This window comes from Primulina huaijiensis, chromosome 18 (assembly GCF_012295235.1).
Source record: "Primulina huaijiensis isolate GDHJ02 chromosome 18, ASM1229523v2, whole genome shotgun sequence".
Classification (NCBI taxonomy): Eukaryota; Viridiplantae; Streptophyta; class Magnoliopsida; order Lamiales; family Gesneriaceae; genus Primulina; species Primulina huaijiensis.
This window is the reverse complement of record NC_133323.1, coordinates 7151950-7177339: the sequence shown is the minus strand read 5'-3', so window position 1 is coordinate 7177339 and position 25390 is coordinate 7151950. Positions and strand designations below refer to the sequence as shown.

Here is a 25390-nt window from a genome sequence, read left to right as displayed (position 1 = left end):
GTGATTTTGGTGCTTGTGTAGATATATATCAAGATGTGTGGTTGGTCGCTTTTATTATCAATATAATTACAGGTCATGACAACGTTGTAATTCTCATATGTAAAGTATACAACAGTCCAATCAAAACAGAACAATTATTATCCAATTATATCTATTCGAATCGAAACTTAACTTTGAATTTGATATTAATTGTATAACCAAACTTTTTATCGATTTTTCCAAAAGTTATAACGGATAACAACAATGAATTTCAAATTTTAAAATACTGACCCTTAGCTTATCAACACAAATATTAATTCAAATATAATTTAAGTAACGCCATTTATCAGATGAAAATTCACGAACAACTCACCCCGAAACTTGTATACAAAACATAAAAATGAGAACAAACAAAGACTGATCATATTTCGGCATGTTAACATTTTGAGATGCTTATACACACTAAAAGATGGAAGAGTCAACAATCTTGTACTGCTTATCTGCTATATAAGCAACAGAGTTATGAAGCATGTCTGAACAACTAAAAAGTAATGCCAACTGCTAAATCTTACTATCAAACGGTTTCCTCAACTCAAACAAAACACTGAAAAAGAGAAGCCCACGAAATAATTCAAATAAACATCGGCGGACGAATAGGAGTGAAAGGAAGTACATCTTCTCATAAGTCTAAGTTGCCCCAGCTCGAGGAACAAGAATAGCTTGATTAGTCGCAGCCCTTTTCGCGGCAAGCTCTTCCAAGCGTATCCATGTGGATTCACGTTTCTCTTTTTTCTCGTTTTCCTTTGCTTCATCATCCTGAAACTTGATCTGGCATGCCTTGAATAGATCTGGGTCGTGATCGTACAAGTTTTTGCGAACATTTAATGTCAAACTGTGCACAACCTGATTCCAGTGGTGTCTGGCATTTCTCTCTAAAGCAGGAAAGATGATAGGCAGAATGATCTTGCGGTTTTGTTTGATGAGGCTGTCAATGTGATCGTTGTTCCACAAAAACAGGGCCCTCTCCGCCACCTGAAAGTGAAGCGCACTCATAAATTTATTGGTAACCGAAAAGGTTCTATTCTCCGAAATTGGATAAAATAATCTGAGAGAGAGCTCAAGACAAATCAAGTAGTACCATTAGCTGAGACTCCATGTAATCTTTTCACAGAGCATAAATAGTATAATCAGAAAAATGCTAATCTAACAAGGTGCTACCATTATCATAACATGCTAGCAAGCCAAGCAACTATCTTTCGAAAAGACTAATCAGCCTTTTTCTCATCCCTACGAACGAAATTCACATTCCCGTCAAAAAATGTACTACTAACCTCGCAGCATATGATATAGCTGCGCTTATGCCCGCAACACCAATAGAAGTAGAAAATGTTGCAATACTGAAACGAGGGGTCAACCATCGCCTCAAGCAAGAACAGCAAGTGACTCCTACTAATTGCTGCCCATTTTCATGACCATGCTAGTAAAACTGCAGCTACAGCCTGCCTTACAAGACGAGGAAGGAGAATTTCAACTGCTGTCTTGGAGATATCAAAAGGGTTTTCTTCTCCTTATGCATAAACTAATTGGTCAAAATCATAACATCATTTTTCACCAAAAAATGATATTACTTAATAGACCCCAACAAAACACATTCAGTTTATCTCAAAACAAGCCTTCTAATCTAGAAGGCAGCCAAAAATAACAGGAGAGCGTGGAGTAGAGATTCATGCTAAAAGAGAAATGTATCCTTCTTAAATTGCATGGTATACAACACACCAATTAAAACGTTCCCCAGCCTCTGGCTTTTCAACTGTTTATGTGATTCTCCGATAAACAAAAAAATACCATTTCATGTATCCTTTCACTTCAGGACAGTGCCTATCTCTCTTGAAGGAAAGATGCTATTAGGGACACGGAGACAGAGATGTTATCGATGTCCTCCATTTTGAAAATATAAAATAAGGAGACCAAATAAATACTCAAGTCAAAACATACAATTCTCCATCTCAACATTTCACAGTTGTGCAATTTTTCATCCTTCAAGTACGAAACAATAGCCACATGCTCAGAACCGATCTTCATCCCATGGTTGAAAACTCAACTGGTCAACAAAAAAAGGAGTAACAAGTGGAAATCTTACAAACTAGAAAACATATATCGGTCACTGACTTATCACGAATCAAGGTAAACTTAGCAAGAAATATGGATGAGTCCAAGCTTGAGAATGACAATTCTCCAACACAATTTCAGTGAGTTAAAGGAAAAACGTTTCTTTGCTTTTAATAGTTAAAACGTAAGAAACATACTATTTGCCATACGTTAGGGTCAGTTTGGGTACAAAAGCTATAGACTGAAAAAGCATTCGATTAAGCAAAGCTTTTTTAAGTGCTTTTTTTCAAAAAAAGTATATTAAAAAAAGAAGAACTTGCAGTATTATGTTTGACTAACAATAGTATAAATGTTTTTTAAAGAAGAAGAAACAAAAGCCCAGAAGTCACATTTTCTACATTCTAGCTTCTGGCTGTGTTCAGCAATTGCTAAAAAAAGATTTCCAACCAAACATCACAAAAACTGTTTGTAAAAGTATAAGCACTTATGAGGGATATGTTCTCTAACAAACCTCATTCTAAGAATCAGAGTTTATCACAAACAAAAAATGTTCTAAAAGGCGACCGAGGCGGCCGTCAACCAGCACTGCCTTTGCCTTAGACGATTCTACAGGCTGTAGAAGATGAGCAAGGGTGGTGGGCGCCGCGGGAAATGCAGTCAAAGTCAAGAATTTTTAAAAAATTAATACACTTTATCTTCCAAAACATAATAGCTTCACCAGCCCAGTCACCCACCCACCCCTTCCTTCAGCCTCGAACCGCCCGCCGCCGCCACCATCCCACTAGGTTAGCTCTAGTATATTTCTAACAAATTCTTGTTCTAATTTTTTTATCTTTTATTATATTGTATTGTATGAAGCTTATTTATGTATATACATCATTTAATTACATACATTACATAAAGAATTATGACGATTTCTAAATTGCATTGCACAATTATATATAATTATGTATAAAAAATAGTAAAAAAAATTCAAACGCCTAGGCACTGCATAGGCGGGGCAGGCTGTCATTGACTGCCCCGCCATTGTCTACCGCCATTTACAACACTGCAAACAAATTAAAAAGAGAAGGCCCAACTGGGACCACTGCTAAATGTGCGCAAAATCAGAAACTCGTGGTTCAAATTTGAACACACCCACCTTGCACATAATATGCCGAAAGCTTCTATATGCTAAGATTATTCCAATATATTTTGTTAGAAAGGGACTGGACGAGAAAAATTAAATAAACAGCGTCTATGATACTGCATCACAGCTGTCAGAACTCACAAATATCAAATTTATCACCAGCAACCTTTTATTCCTTGGATCATGAAGGGTCGAACAAAACAAGAAATTATTCACTGCATGTTTAAAATGCAAGCAGTAAAAAGCTCGATTATAGCTTCCAAACATTCACTAAGAAAATGAACCATATATAATGTAGTTGCCAATGAATCAGAATAAACCTGTTTCCCTCCATCAGATCTCTCGACAATGAGCATGACAATTTATTGAGATAAAAAAATTATGTTTCAGCCAATCCTGAAGTTAAATAGGTCAAATTTCAAATGAACAAGGTGGATTTAAGGCAATACGAACACCTCAACACCGTAAACTAAGTTCCCCTATCCTAGTAACCTTTGAAGGGAGCATAATAGGTCACAGCACATTGCTAGCAGGTAACAATAGTTATTTCTCTAGAAGAATATAATAAGAGAAGCTACACAGGATTTACAATAAGCCCATAATGAAATTCATATAAATCTGAACATAGGGCGGGCCAAGGTCCAGATAACATACATGTCGAGTAAGAAAAAATGGAGAAAAAAGGAGAGATGGAATAGGCTAATATAAGTAACACGTACCTGAAAGTGTAGACTACTCAAACAGTGTGAAATCTGATGAAACAAAGGTACCATGCAGCGTTGGAACTCCGGTGGTTGTGTGGCTTCCAAAATCTCCTCCAGCTCATTAAGAAACAGAACTTCTTTAGAGCTATTAGTGACCGGCCAATACTTGATCAATCCCCTAATAACAATATCAGCAAGCTTCGAGTCTTTCTCCACAAATTGTGTGATACAATAAGATAACTGCTGGTGATACATGCCCAGGCATTTTGGTTTATGTAGAGGAATTAATGTCCGGACAAGAAAAAGTTTGTGCTCCTCTTTTAGAGGCAAAGCAAATCCATTGATTATACTACCAAGCACTTCAAGAAATTCAGCAATGCCATTATGCTTATCAGTCTCAAAAACAAAATGATAGAAAATGTTGTTGATGGCTTTCCTGATAAACGGCCGGTGCACCATGAATTTCCCATAGATACGGTGTAGTATAGTTTTCAAATATTCCCTCTCCCTGGGATCTTCAGAGTCGAAAAGATTGAGCAATTTCAGAACAAAGGAATGATCAATGTATCTTTTGGCAACCTTAGCATCAGTTTCTGGTGAAGCAACAAACCTGAGCAAAAATTCATACACAACTTGCAGATGAGGCCATGCAGGATCCATGGCAGGCTCTTCCTCATCCAATTCAACACCATCTATAACCTTGTTATCCCTCGGCTGAGGAGTAAATTCCCGAAATATATTCACAGATATCATCTTAACAACTTCCTGCATTACAGTTTCTGTAAATTTTCCATTCGCGGATGTTATATACTCCACAATCTCTAACAGGGTCTGCCTCTTGATCTCCTTTTCTTTAAGGTTCTTTGTAGGGTCGGTGAAGTCAAACAAAACACAGCACATCTTCACTTTTCTGATAAATAATAACTGCTTTTCAGAGCTTGAGGTGTCTTTGAAACTCGGCAATGCTTCGTATGAACCGGAGATAGAATTTCCATTTATTTTCAAGTTTTTATCTCGAACAAAACTATCTTCCAAATTATTCCCAGTACTTAAAGCAGAAAAAGGGGCTGAAATAACTTCATCAACTGCACTGCTCAACCGTTTACTCCCTCCATCGCCTCTCTTTGAAGAAGTTGAAGAACTTGAAGAGAGGCTCGAGTCTCCAGCAGACTTTGAATGCTTTCTGGGAATCTTTCCAAGTATTTGTTTGATCATGTTTTGAAGAAATTAACCAAATTTTACCCCGATAAAGCAGGAAATAAATGATGGAAAATTCAACTTCAAGAACAACAAATTCTACCCAAATCAACAGAGAGGCGTTGAACCTTTCCTTCAATACAGATTCCCAAACCCAAAGTCAAAAGCTATCAAAATCAAACTACTGATCCAACAACAGAGTGAGGTTCTAATCCAATTTCAAAAAGATCTTTCCGAGTTCGAACTCACCAAGCAACTGAAATACGAGTCAATCCTTCAGGAACCAAAGCGAGCTTGCATTATCTTCACGTTCTTCATAAAAAGGTAAAATAACCCTTTTTCCACCCAGGCAAAAAAAAAAATCAACAGTATCAGAATAAAAGCTACACCAAACCAGAAACCCACTTCGAACCAAATATCAAAATTCTATAAACGCATCGATCGAACAATTACAAACCCATATTTCCCTTCACCACCTAAACGAAACCCACCACTCCTCACCAAAATCAAAGCACAAATTTCGAGTCTTTTCACTCAAAATCAAAACCCAATAATAAAATGCGAAAACCCACAAAAAGAAACAAGCTAAAACTCCAATTATCGCACACCAAACACACTAATAACTAGTCAAAATACATCACACGTCTGCCCTAAAACCCAATCCGTAACCAAAGAAAAAAAAAGAAAAATTATCAGATAAAAACAAAGAGGAATAAAGCAAAGCTTTTTATGAGAAACACAAATTTCAATATACAAATAATGAAGGGGTTGTTGAAAAAGCTTACAGTAGAAAGCAAATAATACTCCCGGCTGTAAACAATCTCCATCTTTTATTTGCTCTCTGAATTTTCTTTTACCACATGGTAATAATATTATTCCTTCATCTGTTGTTCGTTGACGCTCAAAACTTTCTTGGATTAAAAATTTCAAATGCAATTGTGAAAAATTTCCAGTCTTAGCTGGCCACCAGGTCAAAGTCAATCTTCAAATTTCACGGAATAATTAATTTTCGCTCAGTTTTATTTATATGTGTTTTTTTTTTTGGCCGGATTAATAATTTCATTGGAAAACAAATTTCATATAATAACTCAAGAAATAGTTACATAATTTTCTAAGACTGGGAATACATTAATAAAAAAAATACTATTTAATATGGAAAGTAGAGTTTATGTTCAAGACAATCGAAAAATGACACAGAACTCGTATATTTGGAACGAATAGAATAATCATAAAATAATGACATAACGAATAGAATAGTCATAAAACAATGACATATTTCACACGAAAGTTATGATTTTTCATGATTCAATTGCTAGATTTATGTGATTCAACGGAAATTCTAGTAGATTGAAGATGTATGAAAATTATGCTAAGCTTTTAAGGGTGTTTTCAATGGATAAAACTTCTGATTATGAACTTGAATCTTCAATATTTCGGTTTCTAAATTTATATGTTTAACAAATAATTATGTATTTGGTTATAGTCAAAATAGAAGTACTTACAATATCAAAACACATTTTAAATATAGTAATATTGTATTTAAAATAAATTAATTATGTGCCAATTCATTAATAAATTATTGAGAACGCTATTCCAGGACCTACAATGGATGTGACAAGCCAAAGTTGCAAATGATCTTGTTAAAAAAAAATTTGTTGCACGGATTTTGTTAAAAAAAAATTGTTCCAAATGATCACTCCTAAAAAAATATTATTTTTTATATTAAAATTTAATTTATTATTATAAATATAATAAGGTTGACTTGTCTCACGGATAAAGTAATCTCACAATAAACTTACTTAGAATAACTAACTTTTGTGTTATTATCTGTTTTAATAATCATATATAAAGTGACAAAATTTTGATGTACATTACTTTAGCTCAGTAGATATAATCTTTATTATTTAAACATAAACATTAAGTTGCACATTCTATTTTATTTGGATTTTTTTTTCTTTTTTCTATTTATTTTTAATTTATATATAAAAGACTGTGTAGTCTATCACTATTTTTTATAATTATTTTTTGATCATCATTTAAATATAAATCAAATGAATTATAAAAAAATATTATATAAGTACGTAATAAATGTGTCGGTGTACTGTGGATCCACGGAGAGACTTACGTTAAATTATTAACTTAATACCAAAAGTAATTAATTATATGAATAATGTTAAAAGTACAACCAATATATCGTTACAGCGATATTTACAATTATTATATCGCGAGATTTTGTATTCGATATATAGTGAGATTTTGACAAATTGAATTTTTGCATTGAATTTTTTGTGTTGTACAAATTAATATATAAATAATGATATACATATAGCGTCATTCTAATTATATTATATTAAAAATGTCGAATAATTTAAACTCTTTATAATAACATTGGCGGGAAGATGTGTACGCAACCAGTGGCGGCACTCGGCAAATCTTCCGATGGATTCCGATTCAGACTCCGATGGTTCTCACATCTCCTCCACCCCGCCGCATGGTCCACCAACCACCTCGGTTACACGGCGGACGCCGCATCTGATGGCCCTTCTGTCCTCCACCAAAGCGAGAACCAAAATCTCAGCCTCCGCAGCTACCACTTCCCGGCTAATTTTGAAGCCCAAAATCACTAGGATAAACTCAAACCCTAAACCAAAACCAAAACCAGATTCAGATTTGAATACATCTAAATCCGAGCCAGTTCAAGCCCAACCCCAAATCTTACGTACTTTGTTTTCCAGTTTACCTTTACTGATCAAGGAACCAGACAAACTTCAAAATTACAAGAGTGCCTCCGAGTTCATCCTTCCTGGAGGCCACTGCACATCCGGATTTGCTTCATTAGTGAGCTCAAGGGCTAAAGATCTCAACTTTCAGCCTGATGTTTCGATTCAGACAAAAGGTGAAGGTTGTTCCGTCAAAAGTGGAGATTTCGAAGAATTTAAAGTCGAAGCTTTCGCTAACGGGACAGCTAAGAGAAAAGGAAGGAAGGGCCTTAATTTGATAGGAGGTAATGGTCCTGATACACTAACCGTGAAAAGGCCTAAATGTGTGAGCGAAGGTAATTTTGTTAAGCTTAATATTAACGGCTACGGGAGGAAAAAGTTCAGATATCTGAATAAAAAGAACAGCTTCAGTAAATCAAGTAGGCGTTGGAAATTTAATAGAAAAAGTAAAGAAAGCACAAGAGTTGGAGGGGTAGACAGTGGGGTTTTTGATGAAGAAGGTTTGGTTGTGGATATCAAAGAGAGAGAAGTTGGATTATGTTTTGATGATAATGATCTGATTGGAGAGGCTGTGATGAAGGTGAGAAATGAGGCATCCGAAAAGAATTTGATGAATTTGTTGAAGTTGACGCATGGTTATGATTCATTTAGGAGTGGTCAGTTGGATGCTATAAAGATGGTGCTTAATGGGGACTCCACGATGCTGGTCTTGCCGACGGGAGCTGGCAAGTCTCTTTGTTACCAACTGCCTGCTTTGGTTTTTCCAGGCGTCACGCTTGTAGTGAGCCCTCTGGTAGCTTTGATGATTGATCAGCTCAAGCAGCTACCTCCCTTGATTCCGGGTGGTCTCTTATGTAGCAGTCAGGTTATTGCTCTCCCGGTTTCTTAGTGTGTACTTTGTTTTTGTTTGTCCATCTATGAGTAGAGTTTGTTTACTCGGAGTCTCTTGCCTCTTTCTTAGACGGCAGAACAGGCTTCAGAAACACTCAGGTCACTGCAAGGAGGAGGAATAAAGGTTAACTTCTGTGGAATTTCTTCCAAACACACTCTGATTCCGCTACTACTTATTAAAATATCAACATCAAGCTGTTTACAAATTTCCTGCTTATGCGTCCAGTTTTTAATCATTTGTGTTATTGAGTTATTTTTAGCCTTGCACTGACGTTGATCTATTCATGGGCTTTTGTTTTCCCAAATAAACTTTATTTTTTCACCAAATTTTGAGGAGTTTTAATTTTTTGAAGTTCGTGATTCAGGTCCTTTTTGTCTCACCAGAAAGATTTTTGAATGAAGAATTCATATCAATATTTTCCAGCACTTCAATGTTATCTCTTGTGGTCATCGATGAGGCCCACTGTGTTTCTGAATGGTGAGTGCTTGGAGGTTTTTGTGTGAGCACTTTACTTATCATCATCATGCTAATAAATGCTACGTGTTGATTTTCTTTGCTTGGTTGTTGTTTTGCCTAACTTAAAAATCTCTTAAATCTTCTTTCACAAAGTCAGCTCTGCTTCATTTTTTGGGACAGGTCACACAATTTTCGACCTTCATATATGAGGCTCAGAGGCTCTTTGCTGCATGGTAGGCTTAATGCTGGATGCATTCTTGCTATGACTGCAACTGCAACAACCAGAACTTTGCATGATGTGATGCATGCCTTAGAGATACCTGCAACAAATCTTATTAAGTTGGACAACTTAAGGGAAAATCTGCATCTGTCGATTTCTGTGAGTGGAAATAGGTGAGTTCAAACACAGGCTTCTTTCACTGCCAGGTTGCCTGTAAGACTCTTGTTAGTGCTGGATCTCAATAGCTTCTTATTAAAAACATTTTCAGAGTGAAAGATTTGATGGCACTGATGAAGTCTTCTCCATTTTCGGATATCAAAAGCATCATTATATATTGTAAATTCCAGGTGTACTTTCCCAACCATATGTATTGTTTACCTAGAATTCAATCATTTGATTATCTCATGAATCATGATGACATAGTGAACTTAGTTGGATTTTATTTTCCTTTTATCATATTGAATCTTATGAAACTTTTGCCTCTCAATTTGATCTGCAGTCAGACACTGACATGATAAGCAGATACCTCTGTGATAACAATATCTCAGCGAAGGTTAGACTCGCTAACATTCATTCAGTTGAAAGACACATAGTTTGATTAAATGGATGTTGACTATACGAAATAAATCTTGAATCTTTCCAGAGTTATCACAGTGGTATTCCCGCGAAAGATAGGAGTCACATACAGGATTTATTTTGTTCTAATAAGATAAGAGTGGTAAGGAAATATTTCTCGTCTTTTCTTGCACGGTGTTTCTTTTTGGATGCTTTCCTTATAATATCTTCTTGTTCACTGACTTGCGTCCTTTCCGGGAAGGTTGTTGCAACAGTGGCTTTTGGCATGGGGCTTAATAAAAGAGATGTTGGAGCTGTAAGCAGATCTTTCGTTATCCCTTGTTCGAGTCTTGAAATTGGTTTTACATTAATACTTGCAAACTTCTTGTTTTATGATCATTGTTTGCTTTTTGAATGAAATAACTCATTATAAAGTACTATAAATCCAAGATTTAATTGATCACAAAAGAGCACATATTTAACTCTAAAACCCTGGGACTGGGGAGCGGGCCGCAAAGACTTCAGGCAAGAAATTTTGGGAATATTTTACAAATAAATTAAGAACATGTCATGCTGTTTTTCCAAAGTTTTTGTATGTTAGAAGATTTCTTGAAACTCTCTATTGCTACACCATTTACTGGTGTGGCTTTTAGTGGATATCAGATTTCTGCATGATGAGCAGTTCCACTATGTTAGCATATATGAAAATTATTGATAAAATTTCTGAACCATGCTGTTCAGGTAATTCATTATTGTTTGCCAGAAAGCTTGGAAGAGTATGTTCAGGTCAAATTTGGCTTCATTCGTCATTTCAGCTAGTTATTATTTTTTTTTTGAATTTATTAGGATCCAAGAATCTGAAAATACAAGTGTCATGCTATCAATTCAGGAAATTGGCCGTGCAGGACGAGATGGCAGATCGTCTTATTGCCATCTTTTCTTTGATCATACCTCATACTATAAGCTTCGTAGTTTGATGTACAGGTATAATATTCACCATTTTGCAGTACAGCCCTCTATTTGGGTGAATAGAGAATCTTGATTTTTCAATCCATAATCTGATTCACAGTGATGGAGTTGATGAATATGATATCAACAAGTTACTGTGCCACATTTTTATGACTGAAAGACTCTCAGACAATGAAATTTGTTCTCTAGTCAAGGAATCTGCGGCTCGCAAATTTGACATGAAAGAAGAGGTTCTTCATTTCACTGTTTTCACTTATTTTTCAATGCTGTTCATACCTTGTGGTTTTGTTCTGGTATAATTTTCATGAATAGACTCAATGACCAGCCTTAATGCCTCATCCACTTTGTCAAGTCAATATAACTTTTGTTTAGACGTTATATCCAATAGTTCCAGATGGTGTCACAGTATACATTATGTAAATATCGTGCCTTGATACCACAAACAAATTTACTAGAAATACAAAAAAAAATGGTTGTATTGAATTCCATATTTTTTGTTGATAACCTTGTAGTCCTCATGTACTTATTTTGTTCTTGGTTTGTAGGTAATTCTGACGATATTAACACACTTAGAGTTGGGTGAAGTGCAATACATGCATTTGCTTCCACAAATAACAGTGTCTTGCACTTTAAACTTTCATCAGGTGGGTGGCATACATTATTATCAGAGCTTTTCAAGGGCTTGAAAATTTAGTTATCCCATATCCACACTCCCATTAGAAACCATTTTCACGGAAGTTGGGGAAAAAGTGTAACTTTACTATAAGCTACACAGTATTTGGAATTTGATCTATCGTATAACCATTTCTGATTTATCGTAATTAATACAACCAGAATGATGATCAAACTTTTGTGAATTAATATTCTTTCTGCATGGGAATTTTGATTATTTTGCCTGCTTCAGACATTGCCAGCACTGCTTGCAGGTGAAGATCCTGTGGTTGGGGCGATTTTAAATAAGTGAGTATTTTGTTTTTTGAGTTCATGTTGACATAACTCAAGTAGTCTCTGCTCGAATAACATTTCTTTATCTTAATATTACATGAATAAACAGGTCTAAGGTGAAGGATGGACAATATCTGTTCGACATACCATCCATTGCAAATGACCTTAGAATGGAACCTTTCGATTTGTCAAACCATTTGCTGAGTCTAAAGGTTTGCTTGGTTTAATTTGCTCCAAGATTTTTTGTTTCAATATTTGGCTGGAATGTCTGGTTTAAAGAAAATCTAGTGGATACTCTATCCCCATCTAGTCTTTTATAAGCTGAAATATTCATATACTACAGAATTAATCTCTCTCATCTCGCGCCTGATTTTCATTTGTCCTGGCTAAAAGATTCAAGTTCCTGCTATTTCTTAAAACTATCAATATGGCACACATGATTTCTGTTTTAGAAACTATTATGCGTATGAACATTGGTATTTGAAATATTAAAATTTTGGTGGATTACATCATTATTAAAAAAAATATATTTAGATTTTAAGATATTATGGAAAATAATACTACACTGAATTACGGGCAAATCGATATATAAATGTGTGTATATGTATATATGTGTGTGTGCATAATATTCTGGTCTAGACCGTTCCCTAAAGCCACATTGATACAAACTGATCTGGGGTGAAGTCTGGTCGGATGTATTGTGGAGGAAGCTCCATGAGCACATGGTTCTGTTGACAAGACTCGAACTGAAAACTTTCTTAAGAATAATCGAACTTCTTATCACTCAAACCAAACATATGTGATCAATATATTAATTAAATGATATGGTGCGGGGACGCGAAATTTTGGGTACCAAAAAGCCACACTAAAGACAAGGAAATTGATTGCTTTAAGGGACTCTCTTTACCATATAATACAGATAGATAACTTATAGTGTCATCGCACATAGGATTTAAAAGACAAACTATAAGAGATAAGGAACAATTTTGCCTGAAAAGTAATTTGCTTGATTATATAAAATGCAAGATAACTAGAGTTAAAGGACTTACTGTTTGGCATGGCTAACGGTAGTACATTTGCTGTCCTAACACAACATAATCATTATCTAGTTCAGTGTATTGATAGACTAGAACATTTTCTTGCATCAGTTGAAGGGGGAAATTTCGTATGAATTGAAAGATCAGGCATACTGTTATCGAGTTCTTGAGGTCCCTAAAGATATATGTTCTTTGGCAGCAAACCTTGCTAATTGGCTACGTGAGATTGAGGCCTGTAAGGTGATTGTTCTTGGCTTTAATCTCACCTTTAGTCTTATTATTTACTCGTTGCATTTCTGCGCTAAAATGTGATATGCGTTTGATGTAGATCCGGAAAATTGATGTAGCATATAATGCTACAGTCTTCGCTACAAAATTTTGTGACAAGGCCCAAGGTTGCTGCGAGAACCAACACACAGCATGCCTGCAGAGAAAAATTCTGGAGTACTTCACTCGGGATGCTGATGCTGTTATTGTTCTCACAAATCAGATGGATCAAAGCAGGTTCAAACTATTGTTGCCAATTTTTTTGCAATTCTTAGCAGTTATTGTATCAGTGGGACTAACATCAACATTTTTCCATCTGCAGTCCATTTTTACGAGCTGACGTGAAGGTGTAACTAATTTCTGAACTTTCTTACTTTCTTTTCTGGTGGAGAGGGGCACTATTAAGCAAAGTTGTAACCATTTTGGTGTCAGGTTTTTCTCCAGAGTAACTCACAAACAAAATTTACTCCCCGGGCAATTGCAAGAATATTCCATGGACTTTCCAGCCCTGCCTTTCCCTCAGCTACTTGGTCAAGAACTCATTTCTGGTATAGCCGCAAAAAAGGGCAATATAATATATCCATAAACTGCAGAGTGTAGTAGGACATGTCTATTCATCAAACTGAATACACCTGAAATTTTAGTTGTAATTCACTCTTTTTTTTCGAGACTCAAACTGAATGGCAGTTGCTATTCTAAATTTCAGGGGAAGGTATGCACAAATGGACTTTAAAATTGTGATGGAGGCAGCAAAGGCAGAGCTCATGAATTTTGTTGGGAAGGATGTGATATAACTTCTACGTTCCCTCGGGTGGATGGTTTGCTCTTGAATAATAACTTGTGTGGAGCAAACAATGCAAAATAGCACATATGACAGGCAGATCACAATTGTCCTAGCTAAACAAACCTTTCATAGTTCTTGATCTCCATTCTTGCGCATCATCTTTTTCTTGGTGGCCAACCAAGCAGGCTTGTGATTGAACTACTGGTTCTCCAGGATGTACATTCCGTGTTCAAGTAATTAAAAAATAATCATTTTCATGAGATCAATCAAGAAAATGTTAGTTTAATCTAAAATTCACTTTCTGTTTCTGTTTGCTCTTTGTAGGCTGCAGCTTGCCCACCAAGATGCATCGGCAGGTATACGTTCTACACACACTCTCGGACATGCTGTGGCTCAAAAAATTAGAAACACCAACAATTGCCAAGAGAAACATTGGTTGCTTTGTGCTACTCGTGTATTAGTTTTCATTTTGCAAATACTACTTTAAATTGTTTGAAATGGATTGTTGGATTAAATCATATGTACTATGCATGTATTATTCATAAAGATATTTAGTATGGTGCTAAGTTCGTTTTAAGGTAATATGTGAGGAAAATATATGAATCTTTTAAACCATCAACTCATCTCAATTTACTCATAGAATGAGATAATAATTTTTAAAGATAAAGATAACAAAATTATTTTTAACTCTAATAGTATAAAATTTGAATCAAATATGAGATCATGCAATGATATTCAAATCAAATTTATTATTCATACCAAACAATTATTATAATCATGAGTATGATGATTGTTATAATTATTATTTGTACTTTCATTCCTACTACATATCACAATTATATTTGATAATTTTTTTGGACTTTTATAAAATAAAAATGTTCTTAGATGCAGTGTTTTCAGAACTGGAATAGACTGATTTATTCGACCGAAAACCGGTCACAGATCCAATTTAGAACATCCTAAAATCTGTTTTAGTGGTCAAACCCAGTTGAACCGGTTTTTTATTTTTTAAAAAATTAATTCTTTTAATCTTAAATTAATATTTTGTTATATATACATGATTATTTGGAATTTGGATTACGTTAAAAATATTATTTTATTAATAATATAATTTATTTAATTTATTGTTTTTGTTTTTAAAAATATGTAATTATAATTGATATTTTGAATATATGTATACAGTTATTTAAGTTTCAATTAGTAAATATTTTTTTTATATTTATATACATCTTATACATATGTTTAGATTTAAAAGTTTGAATTCAAGCAATAGGTATTTCAAGATAAGTTTGATTTTGAAGCTTAAATTATAAAATATTTTTTTATTTGAATTCGACTTTGAATTATAGTTTGAGTTTGAGCTAAACTTGAATTCTTCGAACATGTTTTGATTCATGAAATCATGAACTATTCAACTTGTTTCGCGAAATAAAAACAAAATATATTTCTTAATATAAAATAATTAATAAAATATCAACAATCAAGCAACTAAATCATATTTGAATTTATAATTTCGACTACCAATCAAATACTATTAGCATGGTTTTTCATATCCGATATCACTGTCAGAGTAATTAACTTCGAAATTTCCGACAAACAAGCGAACGTTCATGATTCTCAAAAAATTTGTAAGATNAAAAAAAAAAAAAAAAAAAAAAAAAAAAAAAAAAAAAAAACCACTTTTTGGTGGTTATAATGACTCGAGGACATCGTCAGACACCTCTTTGCTTCCCTTCCCAAGATTGATTCGGCCCCCATTTCGTCTCTTTCACCTTACTTCCGAACACAAACGTCAAATCAGGTGTTTAGTGCAAATTTATTTGCCTAAACCTACAGGAGTTGAAGATTGAGGAAGAAAAGGACGTCAAAAATTGGAGCATAGATTAGTTTTTGATATAAATACAGTTTTGAAGATTGGAGAAGGACAAAAGGACAGATAAAATTGATGGCAATGGATGAAATGGTGGGATCGAACGTGGGATTGGTCCAAGATTCGATGCAAAAGTCAACTGTGGCAGCAGCTGGAGCGACAACATCGTATGATTCGTCCTCATTTCTGACAAATTATCCGTTGATGTCTGCCCTCCTAGCGTTTGCTATTGCTCAGTCCATCAAGCTCGTCACTTCTTGGTAAATCTTGTATGTATGCGTTTGTTTCTTTGCTATTCTTTGATGAATTAATGTGAAATTTGAATTTGTTCAAGAAATGTTGGGAGTTATGATCTATGGTTGGTATCCATTTGCTTCGGTTGTGATTGTTTCAATTGGTTTAGGTGTAATCAAGAATCATATCTTTATGTGTGTGGTCTAGTTTATTTTTATGTGTTACCTTTCTTATATCAAACTGTAGAAGATTTCTATCAAAAATTCTATTACATCTTACATAATTGGCGGTTCTGCAGCTTCCCGCTTTAGCTTCGATTCAAGTCCCAGCTGGAAAAAAATATCTATATGGTTTTGACTTGTGGTAGGGATATTTAAAAAGAAAGATCTTGAGCCATCGGACAGATTTATGTTTATTAAATATATTACTCCAATTAGGATATTAAATCACTTATTTGAGTACAAGAAAGATTCAAGGATCAAAGTAAGCATCAAGAACTGTTGAAGACTGTGGCTTCATGTTGATAAATCAAAACTTATTCGATTGGCTCCAGATATCAGCATGAATAGCTTGTGTATTGATAAATGACATATATTGAGTTGCTATTAGCAATGTTACCCCTCCATTCTTACCCATGAAAAAAACAAAAGAAAGAAAGATGGAGTATGATACTGTTTCTAGCTTGAAATTGAACGTTCTGCACTGGGGCGGAACATCCAAAGTTATGAATTCAATCGCGATGGTTAAATAACGAGAATGAACGTATACGTTCTGCCTTAATTGGCTTGTTTTCAAGATGAGAAAATTGTAAGGGGGATTCAAATGTTTTATCTACTTTTCGATTTCCTTGGCACCGTTCAACTCCCTACACCTTTCCATGCCAAATTCAACTAAAGTGAGATAAAACTTTGAATGACTAACAAAATAGTCGATTGGTCGAGCTGCTGGTTTTTCAGGACAAATCTTGTTTTTGAATCACACTGTGTGTGAATGTGATACTTTCTGGTTGTGAAAAATTAACACATGTTTGTGTGAGTGCATGTGTTTTTATTTCTGAAAGTCTTGAGGCGTTTGTATTTCTGTAGGTACAAGGAAAACCATTGGGACCTTAAGCAACTTGTTGGATCTGGTGGCATGCCATCATCTCATTCAGCAACAGTAGTCGCTCTTGCAGTGACTGTTGGTTTGCAAGACGGTTTTGGAGGATCAATGTTTGCCACTGCATTTGTATTGGCTTGCGTGGTATAGTCTCTATTTATTTTTTTTCTTTTGTAACCATGTGTTTCTGCATTACCTGTAAGAAATGTTTTTACCCATTTTATCGTAGCCACCGACAACATGGTAAGTATCAAATTAGATTGGCCTAGTTCTTCTCAATTTGATTGAATCCTTGAGAGTTAAATAGGAATCGAAACTTGTCTTTATGAGTTGTTGGGAATCAACAACGATGTGACACTTTTAAGCGCTTCTATTTTTGCAATTGCTGAGGTTGTGTTTCCAAAATAAGTGAAAAATGTCAAAGGGTTTTGTTTGAAGGTTACATTTATCCTTTTATTTCTGGTTAGCTGTTCTTATTTGAACGGAGAAGGGTGAGAGATTAAAAATAGGCACTTTTTGAGTATCAAAATTCAGTTAGAAGATAGAGATAACATGGGTAGAATGTTAATGAAATAGTGTTAATAACAGACCATTCTCATATAATTCTCGAAATCCGCATTTCATCTGACCCAGGATAGGTTTCAAAAACATGGACATGTTTTGCAACATAACATTGGAAAAGAGAGTTGGATAACAATCCATTCGCTGACTGAGGATATCAGAATGGCATATGCCCATTTCCTCTTTTGATGACTCACATTAGAGAATGCCTAAATTTCCAACATATTTTTGCTTGATTGTCATCGTTTTCATCTGCAGTTTGGTTAACTGTCTGGTGTTGGAAATGACTTATTGCTCTTACTATGAATGTTGTTGCAGTAGGTTTGTCTTACCAGATTAATCATGACAGGTGATGTATGATGCAACTGGTGTAAGATTACATGCTGGACGTCAAGCAGAGGTTTGTGCGGATTTTTTTGTCCATAACATACGTACATATTCCTGTGCAATGTCCATTCATCTCCACCTATTTTTTTTCTCATAAAGTTATGGAAGTTAAAGATATACCCCATATAAATTATATGTATATGAGTTTCTAATGCCATGTTTATTCGTGAAACACCTCTCAAATTGCCAATGCCAGGTTCTAAATCAAATAGTATGCGAACTTCCAGCTGAACATCCTCTTGCCGAGAGCCGACCTCTGCGTGAACTTCTTGGTCACACTCCTTCTCAGGTACCATAAAGGATCCCTTGATTTATTTGCATAATTGTGCAGTCACTCTACCAAAGTTACAACTGATATAACAGTGCACCAAAAATTTTCAACCTGGCAATATTTTAAGTGCCACGGATCCTCTCTTCCATGTTTGGATGGGGTTGAGGCCAAAGATGTTTTCTGGATTTAACATAATTAAGACGAGTAATTGTCTTTTCCTGTATGATCCAAAGTTATCTCGATTCTTACAAAATCTGGGATCATTTTGTTCTGAAATATGTTCGTACCTCAGGTCATTGCTGGAGCATTGTTGGGACTTTTTACTGCAACAATCATTCATTTGATCGGTGGATCTAGCAGCCAAGCTTGACATTGTCGCCGATCATCAACTTGTGGCGAGTTTGATGCATCTTACGGTTGGTTCCCAGAATATCCCTTTAACTCGGAACTTTTCAAGATGGGCTAACTTAATTCACTTCAGCTTGTAGTTGTGATTTGTCTTCTTTCAACACGAACAAGGACAATAATTAGCTTGAAGGTACCTTTATTGGTTTATGTTTAATTGATGAATTGTAGATATCAGAAACGATTCAAATTGTAGTAATGGCTTGCTTTACAGTGCTCTATCACGATGCAGAACCGATTCTTGTCCCACATTTTACCTTATCACCTATGATGTGTTCAGATAAAACTGTGCAATCGATCGATCATCAAAATCCAACAACGTACGATGTAAAAACAATGTAAATTATTAGGCTCAAAGGATGTTAACTTCTTTACACAGTCAACACAACCCAAACCTATTCAAAATCTTAGGGATGAGAAGGGTAACGGCCTGCGGGATTTCTTCTTCTTTTAGCTAATTTATTAAAGATTTTTCTCTTACGACCCTAGTGAGAAAAATAATGTTATGAACATTATTGCTTGATCACCGACAGTTTTCGATTTTAACGAAAAGTGGAACTAGAACCAAATTGCTTACACGGTTCAATTTAATTTATACAGATTATTTAGTTTAATGATAGAAATCAATTTGTTTGTGTAAGACCGATCCTTTGTCATTTTATCAAAAGTTATAGTTGGTAATAATGATACAACTCAAATATTTTAAATCATATAACAACTCAAAAATCATATAACAACTCAATCACCACGGTTCGATCGTTCTCCCGACCTAATTTTCTATTTTTTTTATTTTCAGGAATCGAAACCAAACTCCATGTCCCTGGTTTCGATTTTATGACCTAAACGATCTCAATTTGTATGTGATGATTTCGAGTTTGATTCCCGATTCCAAGAGAACCGTGAAGAGCGCACTAGTAACCCAAAATTTGATGAAAAGTTGCAATCTTTTACTACTGGCAATGCCAATAATAAAATTATTTTCCCATTTTACTGATGAAATATGGTAGGCAAAAACTTATATGAGACGGTCTCACGGATCGTATTTGCGAGACGGATCTTTTATTTGGATCATCCATGAAAAAGTATTATTTTTTATGCTAAGAGTATTACTTTTTATTGTGAATATAGGTAAGGTTGACCTGTCTCATAAATTAATATCTGTGAGACTGTCTCACATGAGACTCACTCAATATGGTATAATAAGGAGTGGGAGCAATCGCTTTCACAAGTACTATTTACGAGGGACATTGTTTCTCGATGAGATGGACATTGATACTTGGTGCTCCTATTATGCCATTTTTAGACCCATAAAAATAATGCATTGACATAATTATTTAAGGGTATTTCCCTTGTCACGCTATAAATCCTTCAATTAAATAAAAAAAATTGAGTGTGGCCTTTCATGCACGTATGCAAACATAGCATTAATGACATCTTTGGATTCATAAGGCAATGCACATGGCCTTCTTCACTAATTTACACAAATGGCAATGTCAAACATGGTTTGGATAGCAATTGTGCACATGGACTTCTAATAATAGACATTTAAATTGTTTTTATGAACATTTTGTTAACGATTTTATTAGTGACTAGAGCAAGCCTATTCCATGGATTGCATGGGAATTGACTCACTTAGGCCGGTGACCGACCAGCTCAAGTAGCCGGCCGGTTGGTTGCCAACGGTTTACTAGAACTTGGCTAAGTCCGGACTCTTATTTCAAACTTATTGTCTAAAATTGATGCTCGAATTGAGAATTGATTGATAATATCATGATTTCATCTCCATTCCATGAGAAACTAGGAAATAATTAATAAATTTTATGCATTTTCTCCATATAATAAACTCGTTTTGAATTAAGATCCTTTCTTTTTTTTACCACACAAAACCAATTTACAATATGGTGACCATCTGCAAAAGAGTGTGAAATAACAACAAACTATTTACCAGCAAGATTATTCTAAAAACAATACGTGCAACTGGTCAAATGGACTTTTGTCCAAATTATACCTCTCCATATATAGCAGACACCACATTATCTTCCCCATCCTCTCCATGTGAAATATCTGAGAGAATATTATCTCAGCTTTCACTCTCAAAATTAAATGGCCCCTCAAACTGATCTTGACACATTCAATTGTCAAATTCTGAAGCCCATCATTCCATTGGATTTTTGTGTATGTATAATATCCAGCTCTCCTATACCTGACATTTCAATGCATTTTAACTTATATTTTAGACTTACGTAGATTATAATATTGAATTTGTTTACATGTACACTGATTCGTTTGACTAAATTGCTCTGAAATATCTGGAGAAACGGCAGACTATGACATTTCAATGTTTGGCAGCGATTCTGAAACTCTCCAAAAGATTCCTCTGTTAGTAAAAGATGTCAAGGTGAGTATGAACCCAACCGAGTGTAGTTTTTTTCTGCTTTTGGTGACAAAAGGGCTGCTGTATATGTGGGTTTAGCAGTATTTTATTGTCAAGAATCGGACTTTTTTTTTCCATGCATGTGTTGGTATTGTGGAATTAATTGATGGTTTTTTTGTTTTAATTGTGGCAGTAGTCGGTGGATCTGAACTCCATTTCCCAGCTCTGCCATCCTTCAAAAGTTTCTTGGTTTCTAAGTTTTTATTCTCTGCACCATTTGGTTTGTTTTGCTTTTTCTTCAGTGGATCCAATGGGAATATCAAATGAATGAATGCCCCACAGAGAATGTACAGTGTTTGTTCCTTATTTAATATATTTCTACTTGATTGGTTTTTGGGTGCGTTTTGAAGGGTTGAGGTTGTTTAAGTTAGTGCTGTGAAAATGAGAGGTGTGGAGGATAAGGGATGCTTGAACAATGGCACCACACAGGAGATATCCGGTGGGAGTTGCATAAGTTTCGATTTTCACAAGAGAAATGGCGTGAACCGCGCCTCTCATCATCATCGGACGGCCTTAGGAAAACCGACGCCGTCGAAATGGGACGATGCTCAGAAGTGGCTGGTGAATCTGTCCAGAGGGGAGAAGAATCAGGCCAAGGCCTCGCCGCGCAATTCGAATGCAGATGACCGGAGATTGATCGTGCCCGTGCCAAAGAAAAACTACTCCGGCGAGGAAGAAGAGGTTGAAAGCGGCTGCCCTAGCTCGGAGAGCATGAATCGAGATGAAGTCGAAACCAAAACCGTGGACTGCGATGAGTCGGTATGGCGAATCAGCAAGCCTGTTGACAGTTCTAAATCAGTTGTGAGATCTGTGTGTGTCAGAGATATGGGCACGGAAATGACACCAATTGCCAGCCAAGAACCATCGAGAGCGGGTACCCCAATTCGGGCCAATACTCCGGCTCCAAGGAGTCATATAGCATCACAGCCAGCCAGTTCTTTGAGGTGTCAAAATGGGGTGACAATGGCACCCGAACGCGAGGCTAAAAACGAACCGAAAAGGGCCAATGGATCAGCAAGAAAATTTAACGGAGAAGAACAAGAACCCGATAACATCACTGAGAACATGAGCAAGACTACTGATCAATCAAGAAACTTGAGTGCTCTGGACATTCGAGCAACTGCTTGGGACGAGGCCGAACGTGCAAAATACATGGCAAGGTGATTGATTTCATTTTCATGGATTCTGTTTCAAGTTTTAATGTGTAGCATCTTTTTCACCGTTCATCGATGGATCTTTTAGGTACAAGCGCGAAGAGGTGAAGATTCAGGCTTGGGAGAATCATCAGAAAAGGAAAGCTGAAATGGAAATGAGAAAGACAGAGGTACAATACTAGAATTAACTACTTCTGTTGATCAAACATTATATTGCAACACATTCCATGATTGAAGTGTTGAAAGATTCACAAATTTTGCGTGTAGGCGAAAGCCGAAAGATTGAAATCTCGAGCCCAAGAGAAGTACACGAACAAGCTTGCATCGACCAGGAGGATAGCCGAGGAGCAACGAACAAATGCCGAGGCCAAACTGAACGAGATGGCTGTGAAGACATCAGAAAGAGCAGATTATATACGAAGAACCGGCCATCTTCCCTCTACTTTCTCCTTCAAGTTGCCTTCCTGCTGCTGGTAGCTAGCTAGCTCCAAAGACACATGCTCGGTGTCGAAAAATTTTAAATTTCGTGAATAAATTTTTTCAAATCTAAGTTTCACCCTCTAAAAATTATTAAAAATCAAACTCTAATATTGAAATTTAATGCAACATGCACTTAGTTTTCAATTATCAAGTGTATTTACTTGTTAAGTTGTCCTCACTTTGTGCATACTGTTGCCAATGAATGAAATGTCCCAAATAATAATAGATGAGTGTATGCTACACTAAAAGTGATATTTTATTAATTCATAAGGGATTTCATCCTTAATTTTGTGTGGTATTTTATTAAGAATGCGGTTAGCTAAAAACATCGTTTTCCCCCACAAGTTTTGGGAATCCTAAACTCAATAACATTGCGTTCATAATTTTTTTAAGAGTGCGATTTTTTCTTTTAGCAATGTCATTTGATTGCGGTGAGTATGACGCATTAGTTTGATGAATAATGTCACTTTCGCAACAAAATTCATCAAATGGTGTTCTATATTCTCTACCTCTATCAATACAAATAATTTTTTATTCGTTTAGTCAACCTCATTCTTGTAGTGTTTAAGCACCTCAAGGGCTTCATCTTTGCTTCGCAGCAAATAGACATAGCAATACATTGTGCAATCATCGATAAAGTAATGAAGTATTTTTTTCCTCCTCTAGTTTGAAAAAACTTTAAATCTCATAAATCAATGTGAATTAATTCTAGAGGTGTTGTCTTTCTTTCCATGTATGGAAACAAGGCCTTAGTTAATTGTGCCTTCACACAAATCTCACATTTGTGTTTTTTGTTAATATCAATTGAAGGTAATAAATTTAAATTTACTAGTTTACTTTAAGGTCCGAGATTTTATCATTTTAATCCGAGGTTATTTAATTTATGAATTTTGGAATGTTGAATTAGATTCCATGGTTTTTTGTAATGAATTGGGATTGAAATAGAATTAAAAGAGTTTTGAGGACCATATTGCAAATAGTGAAGAATTCAGGGGCTAAAGTGCGATATTGGATTTGAGTGGACACTTGTATTTGCCATGTGTTTTGGATATATAAAATTGCTTCATTTCCCTTCATTCTCCAGCAAAAGAATCGAGAAAAGCTACGGGAATTCTCAAAGTCCTTCGTACAATAGAATTGTGATTTTGGTTGATCCGTTTATCCGATTTTCGATCCGGACACAGTACCGTACTCCTCTCGACACGAGCTACAACTGGACGTAAGTTTTATTGAGTTCTGTTATCATTTGAAATTATGATATTGGAGGAATTATTATTTGATCATTATTATGTGTTTTGGGAATACTAGACATCGTAGAATCGAAGTCAGAACGAAGAACAGATTGATTATGGAATTGTTATGAATTTCTGATTATATCGATTGAAATTGGTCAGATTTGAATTATGAATGAATTACAGATTGTACCGGATATGGGTTATGATTTGTAATTGTTATCTGTTGATATGGTATTGACGGGGATACGAGATAGTGCCGTTATGCCGTTGATTTGAATTAAATTTAGATTGATCAGAATCAGTATTGAATTGGGACTGGAATGTTGATATTATTATTCTCAATATGTCCTTTCAGATTTACAGAGACAGTCTTGAATTCAGAATTGATATTTCTTCAGACCGAGACTACGAACGAAAGGTATAAGTCAATGTCGAACCCGGGAGAATGACTCGAGTTAGATATAACTTGAGTTTCCCTAAACCANGATCCCTAGACTAGGAATGAGTCTAGTCTGAGCTGTAGAGTCACGAGTTATTTACAGTTTTATATCGATTTATGTTTTCAGATTTAATACATGTGATTGATATTTGTTTCATGCTTTTATATCGATTATATGATTGCATGTTTTGTTGATTTATACTGGGATGTATTTCTCACCGGAATCATCCGGCTGTTGTCGTGTTTGTATGTGTGCATGGCAACAGGTGGAACAGGATCGGGGTCAGGAAGAAGATGAGAGAGATCGTGATTAGAGTGGAGACTTCGGACTTTGATGTAAATAGGGTTTGGAACACGTGACATGTAGTTGTTACACCTTAGTTTGAGTTTGATGTTTGTTGTACAAGACTTGTACTATTATACTGATATGTATATTAGATGAATTCCCTTACGTTGCGCACTTTAAAAAAAAAATTTAGACCCTGTTTACTAATTGATTATTAGTCCCAATGATGATTATGAACATGATTAGCGTCCGGGTCCCCACAACAGTTGGTATCAGAGCAGTAGGTTCCTGAGATTGAACTAGATCAGAGCAGTAGGTCTAGAACTGCAGGTTCCTGGAGACGGAGATAGAAGCTAGTGAACGGGGTAGATTGAGTTGTCTTTCCTGCTTTTGATTGCTAGCATGATTACTGCTTTTATTATTACATATTTACCTGATTATCTGATTTGATTGGTAAACTGTATTAATTGAGAATGAATCAGAACCGATTCTTGATCAGCAGTAAGATGATCGGAGGTGGGACTGAAGTGAAACAGATTTGTTGTATTGGGTTACTAATCCTTTTGATAATCA

At 35.5% G+C, this 25390-nt stretch overlaps 4 protein-coding genes across 8 annotated transcripts; 3 read left to right on the top strand and 1 right to left on the bottom strand.

Annotated features, from left to right (window-relative positions):
* Positions 1 to 380: 380 nt before the first annotated feature.
* Positions 381 to 6071, bottom strand: LOC140965284 (serine/threonine protein phosphatase 2A 57 kDa regulatory subunit B' theta isoform-like). 2 transcript variants are annotated; one of them, XM_073425447.1, is made up of 3 exons: positions 5904 to 6071; positions 3937 to 5453; positions 381 to 1011 (listed from the first exon to the last, which is right to left on the bottom strand). In XM_073425447.1, the coding sequence occupies exons 2-3, from the start codon at positions 5134 to 5136 to the stop codon at positions 667 to 669; spliced, it is 1545 nt and encodes a 514-aa protein (XP_073281548.1). In that variant the 5' UTR covers positions 5137 to 5453; positions 5904 to 6071; the 3' UTR covers positions 381 to 666. The 2 variants fall into 2 exon arrangements, with proteins under 2 accessions (XP_073281548.1, XP_073281547.1); XM_073425446.1 differs by lacking the exon at positions 5904 to 6071 and having other exon boundaries at positions 3937 to 5897.
* Positions 6072 to 7516: 1445 nt separating this feature from the next.
* Positions 7517 to 14516, top strand: LOC140964082 (ATP-dependent DNA helicase Q-like 5). Of its 2 annotated transcripts, none has more exons than XM_073423605.1 (20): positions 7517 to 8703; positions 8800 to 8853; positions 9095 to 9207; positions 9367 to 9579; positions 9675 to 9753; positions 9906 to 9959; positions 10050 to 10124; positions 10224 to 10277; positions 10703 to 10747; positions 10851 to 10945; positions 11031 to 11160; positions 11476 to 11574; positions 11835 to 11890; positions 11985 to 12087; positions 13024 to 13152; positions 13241 to 13416; positions 13502 to 13526; positions 13612 to 13727; positions 13886 to 14196; positions 14288 to 14516. In XM_073423605.1, exons 1-19 carry the CDS (start codon positions 7558 to 7560, stop codon positions 13971 to 13973), a joined length of 2850 nt encoding a protein of 949 aa, XP_073279706.1. In that variant the 5' UTR covers positions 7517 to 7557; the 3' UTR covers positions 13974 to 14196; positions 14288 to 14516. The 2 variants fall into 2 exon arrangements, with proteins under 2 accessions (XP_073279706.1, XP_073279707.1); XM_073423606.1 differs by having other exon boundaries at positions 13886 to 14179; positions 14288 to 14483.
* A 1132-nt stretch (positions 14517 to 15648) lies between these two features.
* LOC140964022 (uncharacterized) lies at positions 15649 to 19000 on the top strand. The gene is made up of 5 exons (XM_073423507.1): positions 15649 to 16093; positions 17153 to 17309; positions 18076 to 18126; positions 18310 to 18402; positions 18677 to 19000. The coding sequence occupies exons 1-5, from the start codon at positions 15909 to 15911 to the stop codon at positions 18752 to 18754; spliced, it is 564 nt and encodes a 187-aa protein (XP_073279608.1). The 5' UTR covers positions 15649 to 15908; the 3' UTR covers positions 18755 to 19000.
* A 1870-nt stretch (positions 19001 to 20870) lies between these two features.
* LOC140964754 (uncharacterized) lies at positions 20871 to 23004 on the top strand. Of its 3 annotated transcripts, none has more exons than XM_073424683.1 (4): positions 20871 to 21187; positions 21574 to 22383; positions 22466 to 22547; positions 22645 to 23004. In XM_073424683.1, exons 2-4 carry the CDS (start codon positions 21605 to 21607, stop codon positions 22852 to 22854), a joined length of 1071 nt encoding a protein of 356 aa, XP_073280784.1. In that variant the 5' UTR covers positions 20871 to 21187; positions 21574 to 21604; the 3' UTR covers positions 22855 to 23004. The 3 variants fall into 3 exon arrangements, with proteins under 3 accessions (XP_073280784.1, XP_073280783.1, XP_073280782.1); XM_073424682.1 differs by having other exon boundaries at positions 20872 to 21187; positions 21360 to 22383; XM_073424681.1 differs by having other exon boundaries at positions 20872 to 21187; positions 21357 to 22383.
* Positions 23005 to 25390: the final 2386 nt, after the last annotated feature.